Source organism: Siniperca chuatsi, linkage group LG15 (assembly GCF_020085105.1).
Source record: "Siniperca chuatsi isolate FFG_IHB_CAS linkage group LG15, ASM2008510v1, whole genome shotgun sequence".
Classification (NCBI taxonomy): domain Eukaryota; kingdom Metazoa; phylum Chordata; class Actinopteri; order Centrarchiformes; family Sinipercidae; genus Siniperca; species Siniperca chuatsi.
In genome coordinates, this window is record NC_058056.1 from 29,366,929 (window position 1) to 29,384,683 (window position 17,755).

At 46.7% G+C, this 17,755-nt stretch overlaps 2 protein-coding genes across 3 annotated transcripts in view; both read right to left on the reverse strand.

The window, feature by feature from the left end:
* traf3 (TNF receptor-associated factor 3) overlaps positions 1–420 on the reverse strand; it is a 21,958-nt gene extending 21,538 nt beyond the window's left edge. The window contains exon 1 of one of the 2 annotated variants that reach the window (XM_044166728.1): positions 134–420. The gene's annotated coding sequence lies outside the window, so the exon portion shown is untranslated. The remainder of the gene's footprint in view (positions 1–133) is intronic. The other variant, XM_044166729.1, reaches the window with a different exon arrangement.
* Positions 421–3,290: 2,870 nt separating this feature from the next.
* On the reverse strand, positions 3,291–15,719 carry rcor1 (REST corepressor 1). The gene is made up of 13 exons (XM_044166896.1): positions 15,049–15,719; positions 14,895–14,954; positions 13,037–13,117; positions 12,885–12,937; positions 12,618–12,779; positions 12,398–12,516; positions 11,068–11,146; positions 10,334–10,384; positions 10,004–10,150; positions 8,549–8,626; positions 8,216–8,273; positions 7,067–7,329; positions 3,291–3,790 (listed from the first exon to the last, which is right to left on the reverse strand). The coding sequence occupies exons 1-13, from the start codon at positions 15,227–15,229 to the stop codon at positions 3,746–3,748; spliced, it is 1,377 nt and encodes a 458-aa protein (XP_044022831.1). The 5' UTR covers positions 15,230–15,719; the 3' UTR covers positions 3,291–3,745.
* Between the last annotated feature and the right edge of the window lie 2,036 nt (positions 15,720–17,755).

The window sequence follows — 17,755 nt, forward strand, 5'->3', positions numbered from 1 at the left end:
CATCTGTAGTGTTTCCCTCCGTTACAGAGAGCTAGCACACAGCTAACATGTTCTCCGCTTCTACCCGCTGCTGTCAGGTTCTGCTGAGGTTCTGCTGAGGTTCTGCTCAGGTTCTACTGTCTCTGTGACTCACATGAATCTCCTCCGCAGGCCACAGCTCAGCTCAGCAGCTCCTCGGCTCAGCGGACTCTCTGCGGGATTCAAACCGTCAACCTGCCGCTGTCGCTGCCTCTGAGCCTCCGGGCCTCAGGCGGACTCCTCATGGTCCGGGTTCGGGTTCAGGGTTCTGCGGGCTCTCCGGGTTCTGTCGGTCCTGTGTATGTGAGAGAGAGAAGTCACTGGGATCCAGTTCAGAGATCCAGCGGGGAGGACTGGGCTGATCACAGTGGAAACCCCCTCCGCTGCTTCCGCCCAGGAAATCCCCCAGCTGCCCGGAGACAGAGCCGGCCACCGGGGGCGCTGTTTCCCGGAGTCAGAGCCGGCCACCGGGGGCGCTGTTTCCCGGAGACAGAGCCGGCCACCGGGGGCGCTGTTTCCCGGAGACAGAGCCGGCCACCGGGGGCGCTGTTTCCCAGAGACAGAGCCGGCCACCGGGGCGCTGTTTCCCAGAGACAGAGCCGGCCACCGGGGGCGCTGTTTCCCGGAGACTGCCCGGAGACAGAGCCGGCCACCGGGGCGCTGTTTCCCGGAGACTGCCCGGAGACAGAGCCGGCCACCGGGGCGCTGTTTCCCAGAGACAGAGCCGGCCACCGGGGCGCTGTTTCCCAGAGACAGAGCCGGCCACCGGGGGCGCTGTGTGCTCTCTGTTCAGTGCTTCTATCTTCTATCTTAAATGTCACAATAATGAATAACACATAATATAAAATATGATATTTATATAAATAATGATAAATAAATAAATGAAAATACAATAAAGGATGATGACTGTGTGTCTGCTGATATTTAAATAACATACAAATATTGTGCCTCCCTAACTCTACCCCCCTCTCTGATGGCCGCCCCTGAGTCTGGTTCTGCTCCAGGTTTCTGCCTCTTAAAGGAAGTTTTTCCTTGCCGCTGTGGCCAAGTGCTTGCTCGTGGTGGGATTTGTTGGGTCTCTGTAACTAATATTATACAGAGTTCGGTCTGGACCTGCTCTGTAGGGAGATAACTTTTGTTGTGAATTGGCGCTGTATAAATAAAACTGAATTGAATTGAAATATGTTGGTTCAACTGTCCTCACAGACAGTTGAACCAACATATTTAACCCTAACTCCTGCAGCCCGTCCCCCCTCTGACGTCTGTCTGATCCACATATAAAACTCAGTTTCACCTCTGTGATGTAAATGAGATGTAAACTACATTTGATCCACCTGTTATCAGCTCTGTGACGTTATAACAAAACCAGATTAGTGACAATATGAAACATTCCTGTTAATAAATGTGTTAAAACAAACTATCAGAAAAGAAGTGAAGGAAAAGTCAGTGAAGAAACGTTGAAAAGGAGCTGTGGATTTGAGAATTATAAAACTAACAGTGAATTCTGCTTCACACATATTCTGAATAAACAAGTTAATATTAGTTTGATGACAAATTGTGTTCTTCTTGTTTTGAGAGTAAACGATCGGTTCATGATTTTAACAGCGGAGAAAAAGATCCTAAATTAAAAACCTCCTGGAGTTTTATTTACAGTAACAACTTTATTTATACCTCACGTAAAGACAGCTGAGAAAACCAGTGGAAACACATCTAATTCATGTCTGTAGATAATAAAACGTGTTTTAAAACAGTGAATTATGAATATTATCAGTGATTTACAGATATAGACTCTTAATCAATGAATTAATGCAATAAGCATAATATTTGAGGATTTTATTATTTAATAATTAAAGTGAATCACTGCTTTTACTGTTTTTCCAAAAGCTGTAAAACATAATGATTCAAATAATAAAATCATTACAGATGTTACAGATTAACTGTTGGATTGTCATGAAATTTGGTTTAGACATTATACCTGCTTAACATTCAAATGTTAGCATTGTGAGCATGTTAGCATTTAACCTCCGAGCTGCTAGCATGTTAGCTTTGTGTATATGAAAATATAAAAGAGAATTAAAGCTACAAGCAGCACTGAACAGGCCCACGCCTCCACGACAGCTGCGCTCTGGTGACCGGAGGCCATGCACGAAGGAGTTAAATATCACTTCCTGCATCCACTGTGTGGCGCTAGCGAACATGCACTAATCATACAAGGGAGTGTTGCCGTGCATCAAGTGTAGATCACACAATGGAACTCCAAATTAGCCTTTAAATGTCCTCAGCCCGAGACCCTTCAGCCAAAGATCTGATGATGAGGAGCTGAGGAAGCACAGTCACTCGTGCTGGAACAAGGAGGCACTGTAACCAGGACCCAACTGGGAACTGTTGGGTCTCTATAAATCTTATTAGAAAGAGTACGGTCCAGATCTGCTCTATAGAAAAAGTGCAATATGAGATAACTTCTGTAAGGAACTGGCGCTATGTAAATAAAATTGAATTGAATACAAATTTTGGATCGAGGTAGGACTGTTACTAATTCTGGAACCCGCAATTTGCCGCAACACGACTTGAAAGAACGTAAAAATTTAGCATCAGAACGGTCTTTAGGTTGCACTGCCCAAATCTGAAGTCGATCCCTTAATTCTCTAGGAGGAGTTCAATAAAGAAAATGGCGAAAAATGGCACGTCAAATTCTAAATGGCTGACTTCCTGTTGGGTTTAGGGTATGGCTCCAAGAGGCTTTTTTTTTAGTCTGGAGACGATACATCTGCCTCCCACATTTCGTACATCTAGGTGAAACGTACCACGGGGGCTGCTTCGTCAAAAATTTGGTAGGGGGGCGCTATCGAGCCATTTTGCGTTGCAAAAATTGAAATTGACGAGGAAATCTAAAATGGCTGACTTCGTGTTGGGAATGATCCACCCAAATCTCATGAAGATCCGAGCAAGAGCAGAATAATAATCTCTATATAATAATCGGTTCCTGAGACTTTCAGTTCAGAACCTGAACAAGTTTTCTGATTGTAATATTGAGAATAAACTCATATCAAATCTAATATATCAATCTTTGACCAGCAGGTAAATTAATTCTATTAAACTATGTGTTTGATAAAAGCAGCTTCAGCCAGAGAAACTCTGGTTTGAGGTTTCACTGAAAATATTGACAAAATTACAGAATCAGAAACATCTTTTGTTAACGTTAGCCCAAAGTTTCATTTAATGTTTGTATGTTCGAAAACCCACAAACAGAAGTTTCAAAAAAGAGAAGAAACTGAAGAAGAAACAAATTCATTTATTGATGAACTTTGGTTTTATTGTCACTTCTCTAAAAGGTCCTAAAATCTCCCAAACAGGATGACATCATCAGGACAGGACACGCCGCTTACCTGAGTGACATCATCCAACATGGCTGCTTCACTTGACCCCCCACCCACCCAACTCCGCACACACACAAAGAAAGAAAAAAATAAACATTAAAAACATAAAACATTGTTCAAATAGAAATTAGAAAAAAAGACAAAGCACAGGTCCCGCCCACTTTGATTGACAGGTCAGATCTGATTTCTGATTGGTCCGAGAGCAGTGATGACAGACAAGATACAAACCTCATACCTGATCAATAAAAGTCCAACACACTAACTGATAAAGTGAGAAAATAAAATAACATAAGATAAAATACATGATGACATCATAAAACCAGAGGGGCAGGGTCAGAGGTCAGAGGGTCTCAGGAGGTCTGAGGCTTCTGGGAGTCCACTGGAGAGGACGAGTCCTGCAGCAGAGAGCAGAAACACAGTCAAGTCACAGTATATGACTGATCATCAGTCTGAGCCGTAACCGGTCCACAGTGAGTCGGAGCCGGTTCACACTGAGTCGTAACCGGGTCACACTGAGTCGGAGCCGGGTCACACGAGTCGTAACCGGGTCACACGAGTCGTAACCGGGTCACACTGAGTCGGAGCCGGTTCACACTGAGTCGTAACCGGTTCACACTGAGTCGTAACCGGGTCACACGAGTCGTAACCGGGTCACACTGAGTCGGAGCCGGTTCACACTGAGCCGTAACCGGTCCACACTGAGTCGGAGCCGGTTCACACTGAGTCGGAGCCGGTTCACACTGAGTCAGAGCCGGTTCACACGAGTCGTAACCGGTTCACACTGAGTCGGAGCCGGTTCACACGAGTCGTAACCGGTTCACACTGAGTCGGAGCCGGTTCACACTCGTAACCGTTCACACGAGTCGTAACCGGTTCACACTGAGTCGTAACCGGTTCACACTGAGTCGTAACCGGGTCACACGAGTCGTAACCGGTTCACACTGAGTCGGAGCCGGTTCACACGAGTCGTAACCGGTTCACACTGAGTCGGAGCCGTTCACACTGAGTCGGAGCCGGTTCACACGCAGTCGTAACCGGTTCACACTGAGTCGGAGCCGGTTCACACGAGTCGTAACCGGTTCACACTGAGTCGGAGCCGGTTCACACTGAGTCGTAACCGGTTCACACTGAGTCGGAGCCGGTTCACACTGAGTCGTAACCGGTTCACACTGAGTCGGAGCCGGTTCACACGAGTCGTAACCGGTTCACACTGAGTCGGAGCCGGTTCACACGAGTCGTAACCGGTTCACACTGAGTCGGAGCCGGTTCACACTGAGTCGTAACCGGTTCACACTGAGTCGGAGCCGGTTCACACTGAGTCGGAGCCGGTTCACACGAGTCGTAACCGGTTCACACTGAGTCGGAGCCGGTTCACACGAGTCGTAACCGGTTCACACTGAGTCGGAGCCGGTTCACACGAGTCGTAACCGGTTCACACGAGTCGTAACCGGTTCACACTGAGTCGTAACCGGTTCACACTGAGTCGTAACCGGGTCACACGAGTCGTAACCGGTTCACACTGAGTCGGAGCCGGTTCACACGAGTCGTAACCGGTTCACACTGAGTCGGAGCCGGTTCACACGAGTCGTAACGGTTCACACAAGTCGTAACCGGTTCACACTGAGTCGGAGCCGGTTCACACGAGTCGTAACCGGTTCACACTGAGTCAGAGCCGGTTCACACGAGTCGTAACGGTTCACACAAGTCGTAACCGGTTCACACTGAGTCGTAACCGGTTCACACGAGTCGTAACCGGTTCACACTGAGTCAGAGCCGGTTCACACGAGTCGTAACGGTTCACACAAGTCGTAACCGGTTCACACTGAGTCGTAACCGGTTCACACTGAGTCGGAGCCGGTTCACACGAGTCGTAACCGGTTCACACTGAGTCGGAGCCGTTCACACGCAGTCGTAACCGGTTCACACTGAGTCGGAGCCGGTTCACACGAGTCGTAACCGGTTCACACTGAGTCGTAACCGGTTCACACTGAGTCGTAACCGGTTCACACTGAGTCGTAACTGGGTCACCGCGAGTCGTAACCGGTTCACACTGAGTCGGAGCCGGTTCACACGCAGTCGTAACCGTTCACACTGAGTCGGAGCCGTTCACACGAGTCGTAACGGTTCACACAAGTCGTAACCGGTTCACACTGAGTCGGAGCCGGTTCACACGAGTCGTAACCGGTTCACACTGAGTCAGAGCCGGTTCACACGAGTCGTAACGGTTCACACAAGTCGTAACCGGTTCACACTGAGTCGTAACCGGTTCACACTGAGTCGTAACCGGGTCACACTGAGTCGTAACCGGTTTACACTGAGTCGTAACGGTTCACACAAGTCGTAACCGGTTCACACTGAGTCGGAGCCGGTTCACACTGAGTCGGAGCCGGTGCTGCCTGATGAATTGTATTTTCATTATCATTGCGATATGAACATCTGCGATAAACACATTGCAAAAGACTGCCTGAAATGCGACGAATAAGAAAAAACACTAACAGCTGCGGGTAGCTGCCGGTAGCCTTTGAGCGGCAGTCTGTAGCTAGCTAACGTTAACTAGTAGAGATGAAAAGGCAGCAGTCCTTTCATTCATCGTTCTCTTCCCACAGTTTCTTTATTTGTGATGCGTCTGTAGAGAAAGATGGCGACGCAGCCTGTTGACCGGGGCCAGCTCGTGCTGCACCACGAAAGCTAGCTTAGCTCCGTTTTCATGGCCGAGCCCGTTCGATGAACCTGACCTCTGACTGAACTGCAGCTTTTCCTCACAATGGATGTTTCCAGTGCGGCTTCATTTGCTCGGCACAAGTAAATGAAATCAATCAAAACATAAACTACTTCGCCTGTAAGTTATTGCTCATTGCTGCTAATTATCAGAATCAGAAGTACTTTATTGATCCCCGAAGGGAAACTCTTTAATGCAATTACAACCTCCTCCATCCTGTCTTGCCTAACACTACTTAGCTAGCTGTTTGGCTGCCGCGTAATATTCAACACGATGAGACTGCTCAGAAAGTCGTGTGGTCAGTTCTCGTTGACTAATGTTTAGAAACTCGCCACCGTAGGAACAGCGGTTACATAACCTTCGAAACGAGCCACAACCTGACCGTGGGCGTGCACGAGTGCGTCACAGGTGCGCTCAGGTACCAGAACAAATAGCACTGCACCTACTGTGTGTGTGTGTGTGTGAGAGAGAGAATATCAGTATTTTCCTTACGTTTAAATATTTACCCTATGAAATAAAATAGCCTGTTGCTTGAATATTGTAGATCTTGTTGTATCACTGGTTGTAACCAGTTAAATCTGTGTAGTAACCAGTTAACACTGTGTTGTAAACATTACATCTGTGTGCAGTGGCCTTCTAGCATTCAACTCTTAGAGCAATTAAATGAGGCTGTGATTCACATGTGAATCTGTGGTGTGATTCATCAATAATCTGCTTGATAAACAGTAATAATATTATTATTATTTACTCTCTCAACTGCTGCCAGTAACCACACTGCATTTCCTTCAGGAAGTGCATTTGTTCTAGTGTTATCATGGAGTAGAAAGCACAGGTAGATTTAAAAAGTCTTCAGTGCATCAGAACAATAAATGTCCAGACGATTAGTAAAGTGATCGACCTGCAGACAGAGAGGATTCTGGGATTTCTAGTAAACATGAAAACTTCTCCTCACCTCCTTTCTCTCCTTGGCAGTGACCTCCTCCTCCTCAGCAGGACACACCTCCATCTTGTCCTCCATCTTGTCCTCCGTATTGTCCTCCTCTCCTCCTCCCCCATCTCCCCCTTCCATCCCGTGTTCGGCCTCCCACTCCTGAAGAACCTCGTCCAGGTTAAACCTCCGTCTGTAGTTCACCAGGAAGTTCTTTACCTGAACCACCGACTTGTTACCAATCACATCTGAGATCGCCTGGAAGTCCCGCCCATACTTCCTGATGGCTGCGTGTCATTGGATGAGAGGGAGAGTCACTGACCAATCACTGACTGAGGGGTATAATTATAGTAATCAAGGTTTAATTATTTCAGATGCATTAGTTCACCTAGTTACAGGTAGTTCAGGTGTGTCAGTTCGCCTAGTTACAGGTAGTTCAGGTGTGTCAGTTTGCCTGGTCACAGGTAGTTCAGGTGTGTCAGTTCGCCTGGTCACAGGTAGTTCAGGTGTGTCAGTTTGCCTAGTTACATGTAGTTCAGGTACATCAGTTCACCTAGTCACAGGTAGTTCAGGTGTGTCAGTTCACCTAGTCACAGGTAGTTCAGGTGTGTCAGTTTGCCTAGTTACAGGTAGTTCAGGTACATCAGTTCACCTAGTCACAGGTAGTTCAGGTGTGTCAGTTTACCTGGTCACAGGTAGTACAGGTACATCAGTTCACCTAGTCACAGGTAGTTCAGGTACATCAGTTCGCCTGGTCACAGATAGTTCAGGTGTGTCAGTTTGCCTGGTCACAGGTAGTTCAGGTGTGTCAGTTTGCCTGGTCACAGGTAGTTCAGGTGTGTCAGTTCGCCTGGTCACAGGTAGTTCAGGTGTGTCAGTTCGCCTGGTCACAGGTAGTTCAGGTGTGTCAGTTCGCCTGGTCACAGATAGTTCAGGTGTGTCAGTTTGCCTGGTCACAGGTAGTTCAGGTGTGTCAGTTTGCCTAGTCACAGGTAGTTCAAGTGTGTCAGTTTGCCTAGTCACAGGTAGTTCAGGTGTGTCAGTTCGCCTGGTCACAGGTAGTTCAGGTGTGTCAGTTCGCCTGGTCACAGATAGTTCAGGTGTGTCAGTTTGCCTGGTCACAGGTAGTTCAGGTGTGTCAGTTCGCCTGGTCACAGGTAGTTCAGGTGTTACCTTGTACAGCAAGCAGCTGCTCTTCTGTGGTCCAACGAGTGTTAAACTTCTGATTCACCTGAAACAAAAAACAGCAACATGAAGACGTAAAGATCAGCAACTACATCAACATCAACAGGTACCAGCACCTACAGACAGCAATGAGGGCGGCTATCAAGCGAAACCTGCAGGGCTGAAAAATGAAGCCAACAGGAAGTACCAAAACCTGCCGTCCCTCGAAAGCCCACTTAGGCTCCAAAAGCGAGTCAGTCCCCCTAGAGCCCCACTACGGCCGTGTTTTATACAGGCTGCGGTGGCATGTGCTGCTGTGTGTCGCTGTGTTGCCGTGGTTACCTCAGGTTGTCTGAACTCGTCGACTCCTGAACTGATTTTTTCCTTCAGACAACTGTTTGACTGTTTGATGGTCTGAATCTGAAACACAGAGAGAGAGACAGGTGAGGAGAGAGACAGGTGAGGAGAGAGACAGGTGAGGAGACAGACAGGTGAGGAGAGAGAGAGATAAATACGGACAGACAGACAGACCTGTCTCTTGATGGAGACCAGCTGACAGACAGACAGACAGGTGATCAGACAGACAGGTGATCAGACAGACAGACCTGTCTCTTGATGGAGACCAGCTGACAGACAGACAGGTGATCAGACAGACAGACAGGTGATCAGACAGACAGACCTGTCTCTTGATGGAGACCAGCTGACAGACAGACAGACAGGTGATCAGACAGACAGACAGGTGATCAGACAGACAGGTGATCAGACAGACAGACCTGTCTCTTGATGGAGACCAGCTGACAGACAGACAGACAGGTGATCAGACAGACAGGTGATCAGACAGACAGACCTGTCTCTTGATGGAGACCAGCTGACAGACAGACAGACAGGTGATCAGACAGACAGGTGATCAGACAGACAGACCTGTCTCTTGATGGAGACCAGCTGACAGACAGACAGACAGGTGATCAGACAGACAGACCTGTCTCTTGATGGAGACCAGCTGACAGACAGACAGGTGATCAGACAGACAGACAGGTGATCAGACAGACAGACCTGTCTCTTGATGGAGACCAGCTGACAGACAGACAGACAGGTGATCAGACAGACAGACAGGTGATCAGACAGACAGACCTGTCTCTTGATGGAGACCAGCTGACAGACAGACAGACAGACAGGTGATCAGACAGACAGGTGATCAGACAGACAGACCTGTCTCTTGATGGAGACCAGCTGACAGACAGACAGACAGACAGGTGATCAGACAGACAGGTGATCAGACAGACAGACCTGTCTCTTGATGGAGACCAGCTGACAGACAGACAGGTGATCAGACAGACAGGTGATCAGACAGACAGACCTGTCTCTTGATGGAGACCAGCTGACAGACAGACAGACAGGTGATCAGACAGACAGGTGATCAGACAGACAGACCTGTCTCTTGATGGAGACCAGCTGACAGACAGACAGGTGATCAGACAGACAGACCTGTCTCTTGATGGAGACCAGCTGACAGACAGACAGACAGACAGACAGGTGATCAGACAGACAGGTGATCAGACAGACAGACCTGTCTCTTGATGGAGACCAGCTGACAGACAGACAGACAGGTGATCAGACAGACAGGTGATCAGACAGACAGACCTGTCTCTTGATGGAGACCAGCTGACAGACAGACAGGTGATCAGACAGACAGACAGGTGATCAGACAGACAGACCTGTCTCTTGATGGAGACCAGCTGACAGACAGACAGACAGACAGACAGGTGATCAGACAGACAGGTGATCAGACAGACAGACCTGTCTCTTGATGGAGACCAGCTGACAGTCCAGTTGTCTGATGAGTCCCTGAGGAGACGAAGATGAGAGCGAAACGACGTCCTGCTGATTCAGAAACATTCCTCTGGGAGGACGTTTCTTCAACCGCTGAGACGCCTTACTGCCTGTCTACAGGTGCACAGAGAGAGAGAGACAGGTGCACAGAGAGAGAGAGACAGGTGCACAGAGAGAGAGAGACTGGTTACTATGACTTGACTGACAGAGAGAGAGAGAGACAGGTCAGCTTCAGACAGGGCAGGTGTTCTAGATGATACAGGTACAGGTGTTCAGGTGTTGTTCAGGTGTTGTTACCTTCAGTCCAGCAGCTGGTTTGACTTCCGACCTGTCTGATCCAGAACTCACCTGAAACAAAACCATTTGTCAGACAAAAACAGTCAGTAAACAGTCAACAGTCGGTAAACCACCAGTAAATGTCAACAGTCACGAAACCATCAGTAAACAATCAATCGGTAAACAGTCAGTCAACAGTAAACAGTAAGTAAACAATCAATCGGTAAACAGTCAGTAAACAGTAAGTAAACAATCAATCGGTAAACAGTCTTTAAACAGTCAGTAAACAGTCAGTAAACAATCGGTAAACAGTCAGTAAACAATCAACAGTCGGTAAACCACAGTAAATGTCAACAGTCACGAAACCATCAGTAAACAATCAATCGGTAAACAGTCTTTAAACAGTCAGTAAACAGTCAGTAAACAGTAAACAGTCAGTAAACAATCAATCGGTAAACAGTCAGTCAACAGTCAGTAAACAGTAAACGTCAGTAAACAATCAATCGGTAAACAGTCAGTCAACAGTTAACAGTCAGTAAACAGTCAGTCAACAGTCAGTCAACAATCAATCAGTAAACAGTCAGTAAACAGTCAGTCAATAGTAAACAGTCAGTCAACAGTAAACAGTCAGTCAACGGTCAGTAAACAGTAAACAGTCAGTAAACAATCAATCGGTAAACAGTCAGTAAACAGTCAGTCAACAGTAAACAGTCAGTAAACAGTCAACAGTAAACAGTCAGTCAACAGTAGTTTACCTCCTTCTTGTCGACTTTGTTTGGGTCGAACTCGGAGTCACTGGGGGGATTTACGTTTCCGTCTTCAACTTCATCGTCACTGAAAGTTTAAATTACTTATTAGAGTCAACTAATAACATCACAGGACGCACAATGATTTACACTGTTCACCTGTGACAGTTTACACCTGCCGTGTTACCTGTTCACCTGTCGTGTTACCTGTACACCTGCCGTGTTACCCGTACACCTGTCGTGTTACCCGTACACCTGCCGTGTTACCCGTACACCTGCCGTGTTACCCGTACACCTCCCGTGTTACCTGTACACCTGCCGTGTTACCCGTACACCTGCCGTGTTACCTGTTCACCTCCCGTGTTACCTGTTCACCTCCCGTGTTACCCGTACACCTGCCGTGTTACCCGTTCACCTCCCGTGTTACCTGTACACCTGCCGTGTTACCCGTACACCTGCCGTGTTACCCGTTCACCTCCCGTGTTACCTGTTCACCTCCCGTGTTACCTGTACACCTGCCGTGTTACCTGTTCACCTGTCGTGTTACCTGTAGTGTCATGTAGTGTATTAGGGGTGGAAATTTTCAAAATACATGCACACCACCAAACGCATACCTGCCTGCCTAACTTGCCCTCCACCTAACCTAGTTAGGTGTAGGCGCAGGTGTGGTGCTGAGTGAAGCTACAATGGTCAGGTGCGCTGCACTATCAAGCAACGTCTGACACTACACTTATACTTCGAAAATAGAAAATGTCTAGTTACATGTAGAGGCACGTGTGGTGCTGTCGCGTCTAGAGTGGCGTATCAGTGCAGGGTTGAGTCAATCTGACGCTGGCATGTCGCCACACCTGACAACACCTGACACAGCACCTGACACAACACCTGACACAACACCTTGGTGCAGTCTTTATCCAGAGAGAGAGAGGAAGACACTGACTGTTCGTTCTGCACTCTGTGTCACTATTGCAAGTATGTTGTTTTTATAGGCTGCATAAAAATGATGATGGCTGAATATTTAAATAAAGATTATTTTCCGATTAATCAGCAGCGACTAGGTTCACAGTGCTCACCAGGGAGATTCACCTGGCTGCTCAAGCGACGGGAAGAAAGTGGTAAAGTAGTAAATCCCGCCTCTTGCTTGATTTGATTGGCTGCCTGGGCCAAGTTTGACATTGATGAGCGGTGCACCTCCGCGCCTTGTGCTTAAAAGTTGAGAATATTTGAACTTTTATGCGTGGCACAAGAGAGGAGTGCACGGCAGGCTCTCCTGGCGACGCGTTTCTAGCGGTGCGTCTGTGTGATCGTGTTACCTGTGTTACCTGTGCAGGTTGCAGCTCACCTGTCACCTCTTTCTCTCTTATGTTTTCGTGTCTGTCGGTCCATCAGACTCGTTTTACTGCGACTTTTCTTCCAGGAGTAATAAAACCGAACCAGACTGGCCATCGACTTATCAGGTAACTACAGAGAGAGAGGCGGCCTTTAATGAGCAGCTTAAACAGCAGTATATACGCTCTGCACTGGTCACAGTGCGATAAACAAACTGTTTTACTGGTAAGTACCATCTGCTGGATGCGGTGGAAGCTCTTCCCATGGAAGCTGAAGGCCTGTTCAAACAGGACTCTGTCCTCCACCGTCCACTCATCAGGAAACGGAGTGAAGTTTGGCAGGTCGGCCAGAGATTTCTCAATGTTGTGTTTGTGCCAGAAGAGCATCCCAAGAGCCTGAAGACAGAGATACTGTCAGAGAGACTTAGGAAGACTCACAAATCTCAGCTGTCTATCACTTAGTACAGATTAGCTGCACAGAGTTAAAGTATACGAGTTTACCTGCTCCATATTGTAGCCATGTTTCTCTTTGGCGATGGCGATGTACTCGTCCACTGGAACAGAAAATACACTGTAAACATCAGCTTCATGCTCACTGGCAGGTCATATTTTATAAGTTCAATCTGAGAGAGTAATTCAGAGCTGTTTCTTACACTGAGTCTGGTTCAGACAGCTGCTGGGGATCCAAACCAGCATCCCGAGGTTTTCTCTGAGCTGAGCTGCCTGGGCAACTTCTGATAACACACACACACACACACACACACACACACACACCCTGTTATGATCATTAATATTATTTGTATTAACAGGAAGTAAAACTTTTAATTAACTAAACCTAACTTTGAATCAATTTTTATTGTTTGTGCACGTCATGCTAGCTAGCAAGAGACGCTGCTGTAGCTGAACAAATAGCACGACTACACCAGTGAGCAGAGTTGCCTTTAATATTAATATATATAAATATTAATATTTAGGAGTTTAGTAAAAGTGAATTGTATATACAGTATGTCATTAATTTTATCCAACAGCAACTCTATTTATTTAGTCGTCCAACAGACCTTACGGCAGTGCGTTATTGTAGGTCCCTGGCAATAAAGCCGAGTCTGATTCTCACACACAGTTTGAGCTGCCGCTTGTTCCACCGACCTTCTGAAGATCGTTTCTTCACTAATGACATTTTCTACATTTAGTAGTCAGATCGAACACTCGGCTCTTCCGTCATCTAAATGTTCTATTCCCAAAACAAATATATATCTCACATGTATGTTTCTCTACACGTGTGTATCGGCCTGATCTGTCCCTGCATCATTTAATAGATTGATTCAGACAAATTCAGTCATTCACAAATAAAACAGCAGACGAGTAAATCATTTACATCTTTAAAGATTTACATCTGTGGAATAAAAACCATCACATCACAACTCAATCCCCGAACTAACTGACTCATTAACGCTACATTCAGACTTACAGCTGATTTAATGAGTCAAAATACTTTAATTTTATACGATCAATATCGGCCAAAATTCGTTATAAATAGTTTGATCAGTGGTCTCTGTAATGGCCGATCAGATGCCGCCCAGGTGCCCATTTTAGCGAGCGAGACGTTAACTGGTATTACGCTAGAAGACGCGGACGCGGTGCACGGACCAGGGAGAGCAACGGCGAACACTCACACTCCGAGGCTGTATGGTTATCAATTCGTGATCATTTCTCATCTGTTAATTTTTATACTTAATATACAATGTTGTTAAGAGTAGTTAAATAAATAATGCTACACAAACAGAAGGCTTGAACCCGTGATCGGTATCGGTCGATGCTGCTTCCAGAGATCGGTGATCGTTTTCGATGTCGTATCTTCTGATGTCTTCTCCAACAGTTGTAGAGTGTGACGTACTTCTTATTAACAATGACATATTTGTATCTTGTGTTCATTTTATTGTTGGCACATATAATTATTATTCTATTGTTTTTCTATTTTCTTCTGTATGGTGTGCAGATGTGTTTGTCTTTTTTCTTTATTGACAAATTTTCATTTGAGATGTTTTTCCTTTCTTTGGTAAGAGGTCTTTATAAGAATAATTCTTTTTAAGGCTTTAATGCATTATGTTTTTTGTGTTTTATTATTTGTGTAAAAAATAAACTTAACAGCATCACAGAGTTAGAAGTACAACACATCCAGTATGAACCTAAAACTCATTAAACCAGTGTGATCCAGACTGTAGAAGAGATCCAGGATCAGCAACAGTAGAACAAATGTATTACAGAAGGAGCAGCAGTGAAAGCTGCTCACTGTAGAAACACAAACGATGTAAGTGATCTGTTGTAGAGCTACGACTGTTACATATATCGATTACAGAGCTACAACTAGTGCGTCAGAACCAGTATGACACGTGTACTACAGAACTGGAACCAGTAGAGAGCTCTGCTAACCAGTATCATGTTCTTAAGTGCTCGTGTTGTTCGAGGCTACCACTCCATCTCCAGGTTACCTGGCCGTGTTTAGATTCTTACCCGGGTCAAAGTCCGGAACCACTGCCTGGTACTGCAGTCCGACCCGCATACCTCCTCCACCTGCACACACACACACACACGCAGTAGTACTCAGTAATAGTACTCAGGAGTACACACAGTACACAGCTGTACTACAGTGACCGAGGCTACCCACCATGCTCCTCGTCGCTGCTGGAGCCTGAACTTCCTTCTTCCCAGCAGCTGGTTCCATTACCGGACAGGCTCTTCCCGCCGGGGTTCGCTGCTGCTGCGGGGCCGCTGCTGCCGCTTCCCGCCGGGGCTCTGCCTCTCCGCTTCCCCGGAGCCTCCGGGTTTCTCTCCAGCATCGCCGGCATGACGAGACCGGAGGCAGCTCGGGTTAACTGCTAGCTGCTAACTCAGGCTAATAGTTAGCTAGTTAGCCTAGCTGCCCGGCTAACAGAGCCGAACCTGCTAACTAGCCTCGGAGCTAAGCTTAGTGTTCGGCCCGGAGAGCAGCGGGACGTTTCGGTGTGAAACTGAGACTCCGAGGCGGAAATGATCCGTGTAACGAAGCTAACAGAAGATTAATGAGCTCCAGCAGAAAGATGCTAACAGTTAACCCGAGACTGAAGCTTCACACTGAGTCCGAAAAGTTACGGAACAAGCAGCCGGAACCAGAACAAACCAGATGAAACCAGAGCGACACCGACAGACGGACTCGCAGACACGAACACAACCTGGAGTATCGATAAAAACTGAAGTAAAACTGATCAGAGATCAGACTCACTGAAGCTGATCGATCGCAGAGGACGAGAGAGAGAGAGAGAGAGAGAGAGTGTGTGTGTGTGTGTGTGTGTGTGTGTGTGTGTGAGAGCTTTGCTGCCATCACACGTCACAGATTAAAACATCAAATATCAGAATCAGAAATACTTTATTGATCCCCCGAGGGGAAACTCTTTAATATTTAATATATTAAACAATTATTAATAATTCATGTTGATTTCTAAACATATTCACATTAATGTTTATATTAAGTGTTTAATATTGATTATTGATTATTGACTCTGATCAGCTCAGGTCAGTCTCCACACAAATATTAAAAATCAATTGTTTTAAATCCCATCAATTGGAATAACTCACCTAGAAACAATTAATCAATTAGCCGATCAGAAACTATTTCAATAATTGATTAATCTATAATGTAGCTGTAAGCAGATCGAAGTGTTTATGAATGTATTTATTAACAGCTGTAATAAGTGGCGGCTGCTGTATAAACATGATGAATGATAATAAAGTAAAACAGCTGGAATATAAAATGTCTCCACAGACGTTAGAACAAATGCTGAACATTAATAAACACTTAGACTCGTCTTTATATCTGCTGACAGTGTGTTATTACCCGTTAACAAGTAAACGGTTATTCTTCAGCATGTAAAATAACATGATGATTTGTTTTATCTACCAGCTACTTTCCATCTGCACCACCTGGGCAGGTGCACACACTACTTCTTTAATAACCTTAGAATAATGAATTAATTCATGAATTAAGGAAGTCAGGAAGTAGAGCAGGTCGTCCGCTAATCACAGGGTTGGGGGTTCGATCCCCTGCTGCTCCTGTCCACATGTCCGAGTCTCCTCGAGCAACACGCTGAACCCCAAGCTGCTGGTGGTCGGACAGCAGCTCGCCGCCATCAGTGTGTGAATGAGAGACAAACTGAGACGCGCTTTTATAAATATATACCCTGTGTGACGTCATCGTCCTGTGTGACATCATCGTGTACCAACAGCCCTGTGTGACGTCATCGTGTACCAACAGCCCTGTGTGACGTCATCGTCCTGTGTGACGTCATCGTGTACCAACAGTCCTGTGTGACGTCATCATCCTGTGTGACGTCATCGTGTACCAACAGTCCTGTGTGAAGTCATCGTCCTGTGTGACATCATCGTGTACCAACAGCCCTGTGTGACGTCATCGTGTACCAACAGTCCTGTGTGACGTCGTCGTCCTGTGTGACATCATCGTGTACCAACAGCCCTGTGTGACGTCATCGTCCTGTGTGACATCATCGTGTACCAACAGCCCTGTGTGACGTCATCGTGTACCAACAGCCCTGTGTGATGTCATCATCCTGTGTGACATCATCGTGTACCAACATTCCTGTGTGATGTCATCATCCTGTGTGACGTCATCGTGTACCAACAGCCCTGTGTGATGTCGTCATTGTGTACTAGCAGCCCTGTGACGTCATCATCCTGTGTGACGTCATCGTGTACCAACATTCCTGTGTGACGTCATCGTCCTGTGTGACGTCATCGTGTACCACCAGCCCTGTGTGACGTCATCGTGTACTAGCAGCCCTGTGACGTCATCATCCTGTGTGACGTCATCGTGTACCAACATTCCTGTGTGACGTCATCATCCTGTGTGACGTCATCGTGTACCAACAGCCCTGTGTGACGTCATCGTGTACCAACAGTCCTATGTGAAGTAATCGTCCTGTGTGACATCATCGTGTACCAACAGCCCTGTGTGACGTCATCGTGTACCAACAGTCCTGTGTGACATCATCGTCCTGTGTGACATCATCGTGTACCAACAGCCCTGTGTGACGCCATCGCCCTGTGTGACATCATCGTGTACCAACAGCCCTGTGTGACGTCATCGTGTACCAACAGCCCTGTGTGATGTCATCATCCTGTGTGACATCATCGTGTACCAACATTCCTGTGTGATGTCATCATCCTGTGTGACGTCATCGTGTACCAACAGTCCTGTGTGATGTCATCATCCTGTGTGACGTCATCGTGTACCAACAGCCCTGTGTGACGTCATCGTGTACTAGCAGCCCTGTGGCGTCATCATCCTGTGTGACGTCATCGTGTACCAACATTCCTGTGTG

Bases quoted from the DNA above. Each gene is read 5' to 3' on its own strand.
- rcor1 (XM_044166896.1), bottom strand. From the start codon at position 15,229: ATGCCGGCGATGCTGGAGAGAAACCCGGAGGCTCCGGGGAAGCGGAGA. The intron at 12,780-12,884 runs GTAAACTCGTAT...CTCTGTCTTCAG, and splicing joins ATGGCTACAATATGGAGCAG to GCTCTTGGGATGCTCTTCTG. The intron at 11,147-12,397 runs GTGAGCTGCAAC...TTAAACTTTCAG, and splicing joins AAGAGAGAAAGAGGTGACAG to TGACGATGAAGTTGAAGACG.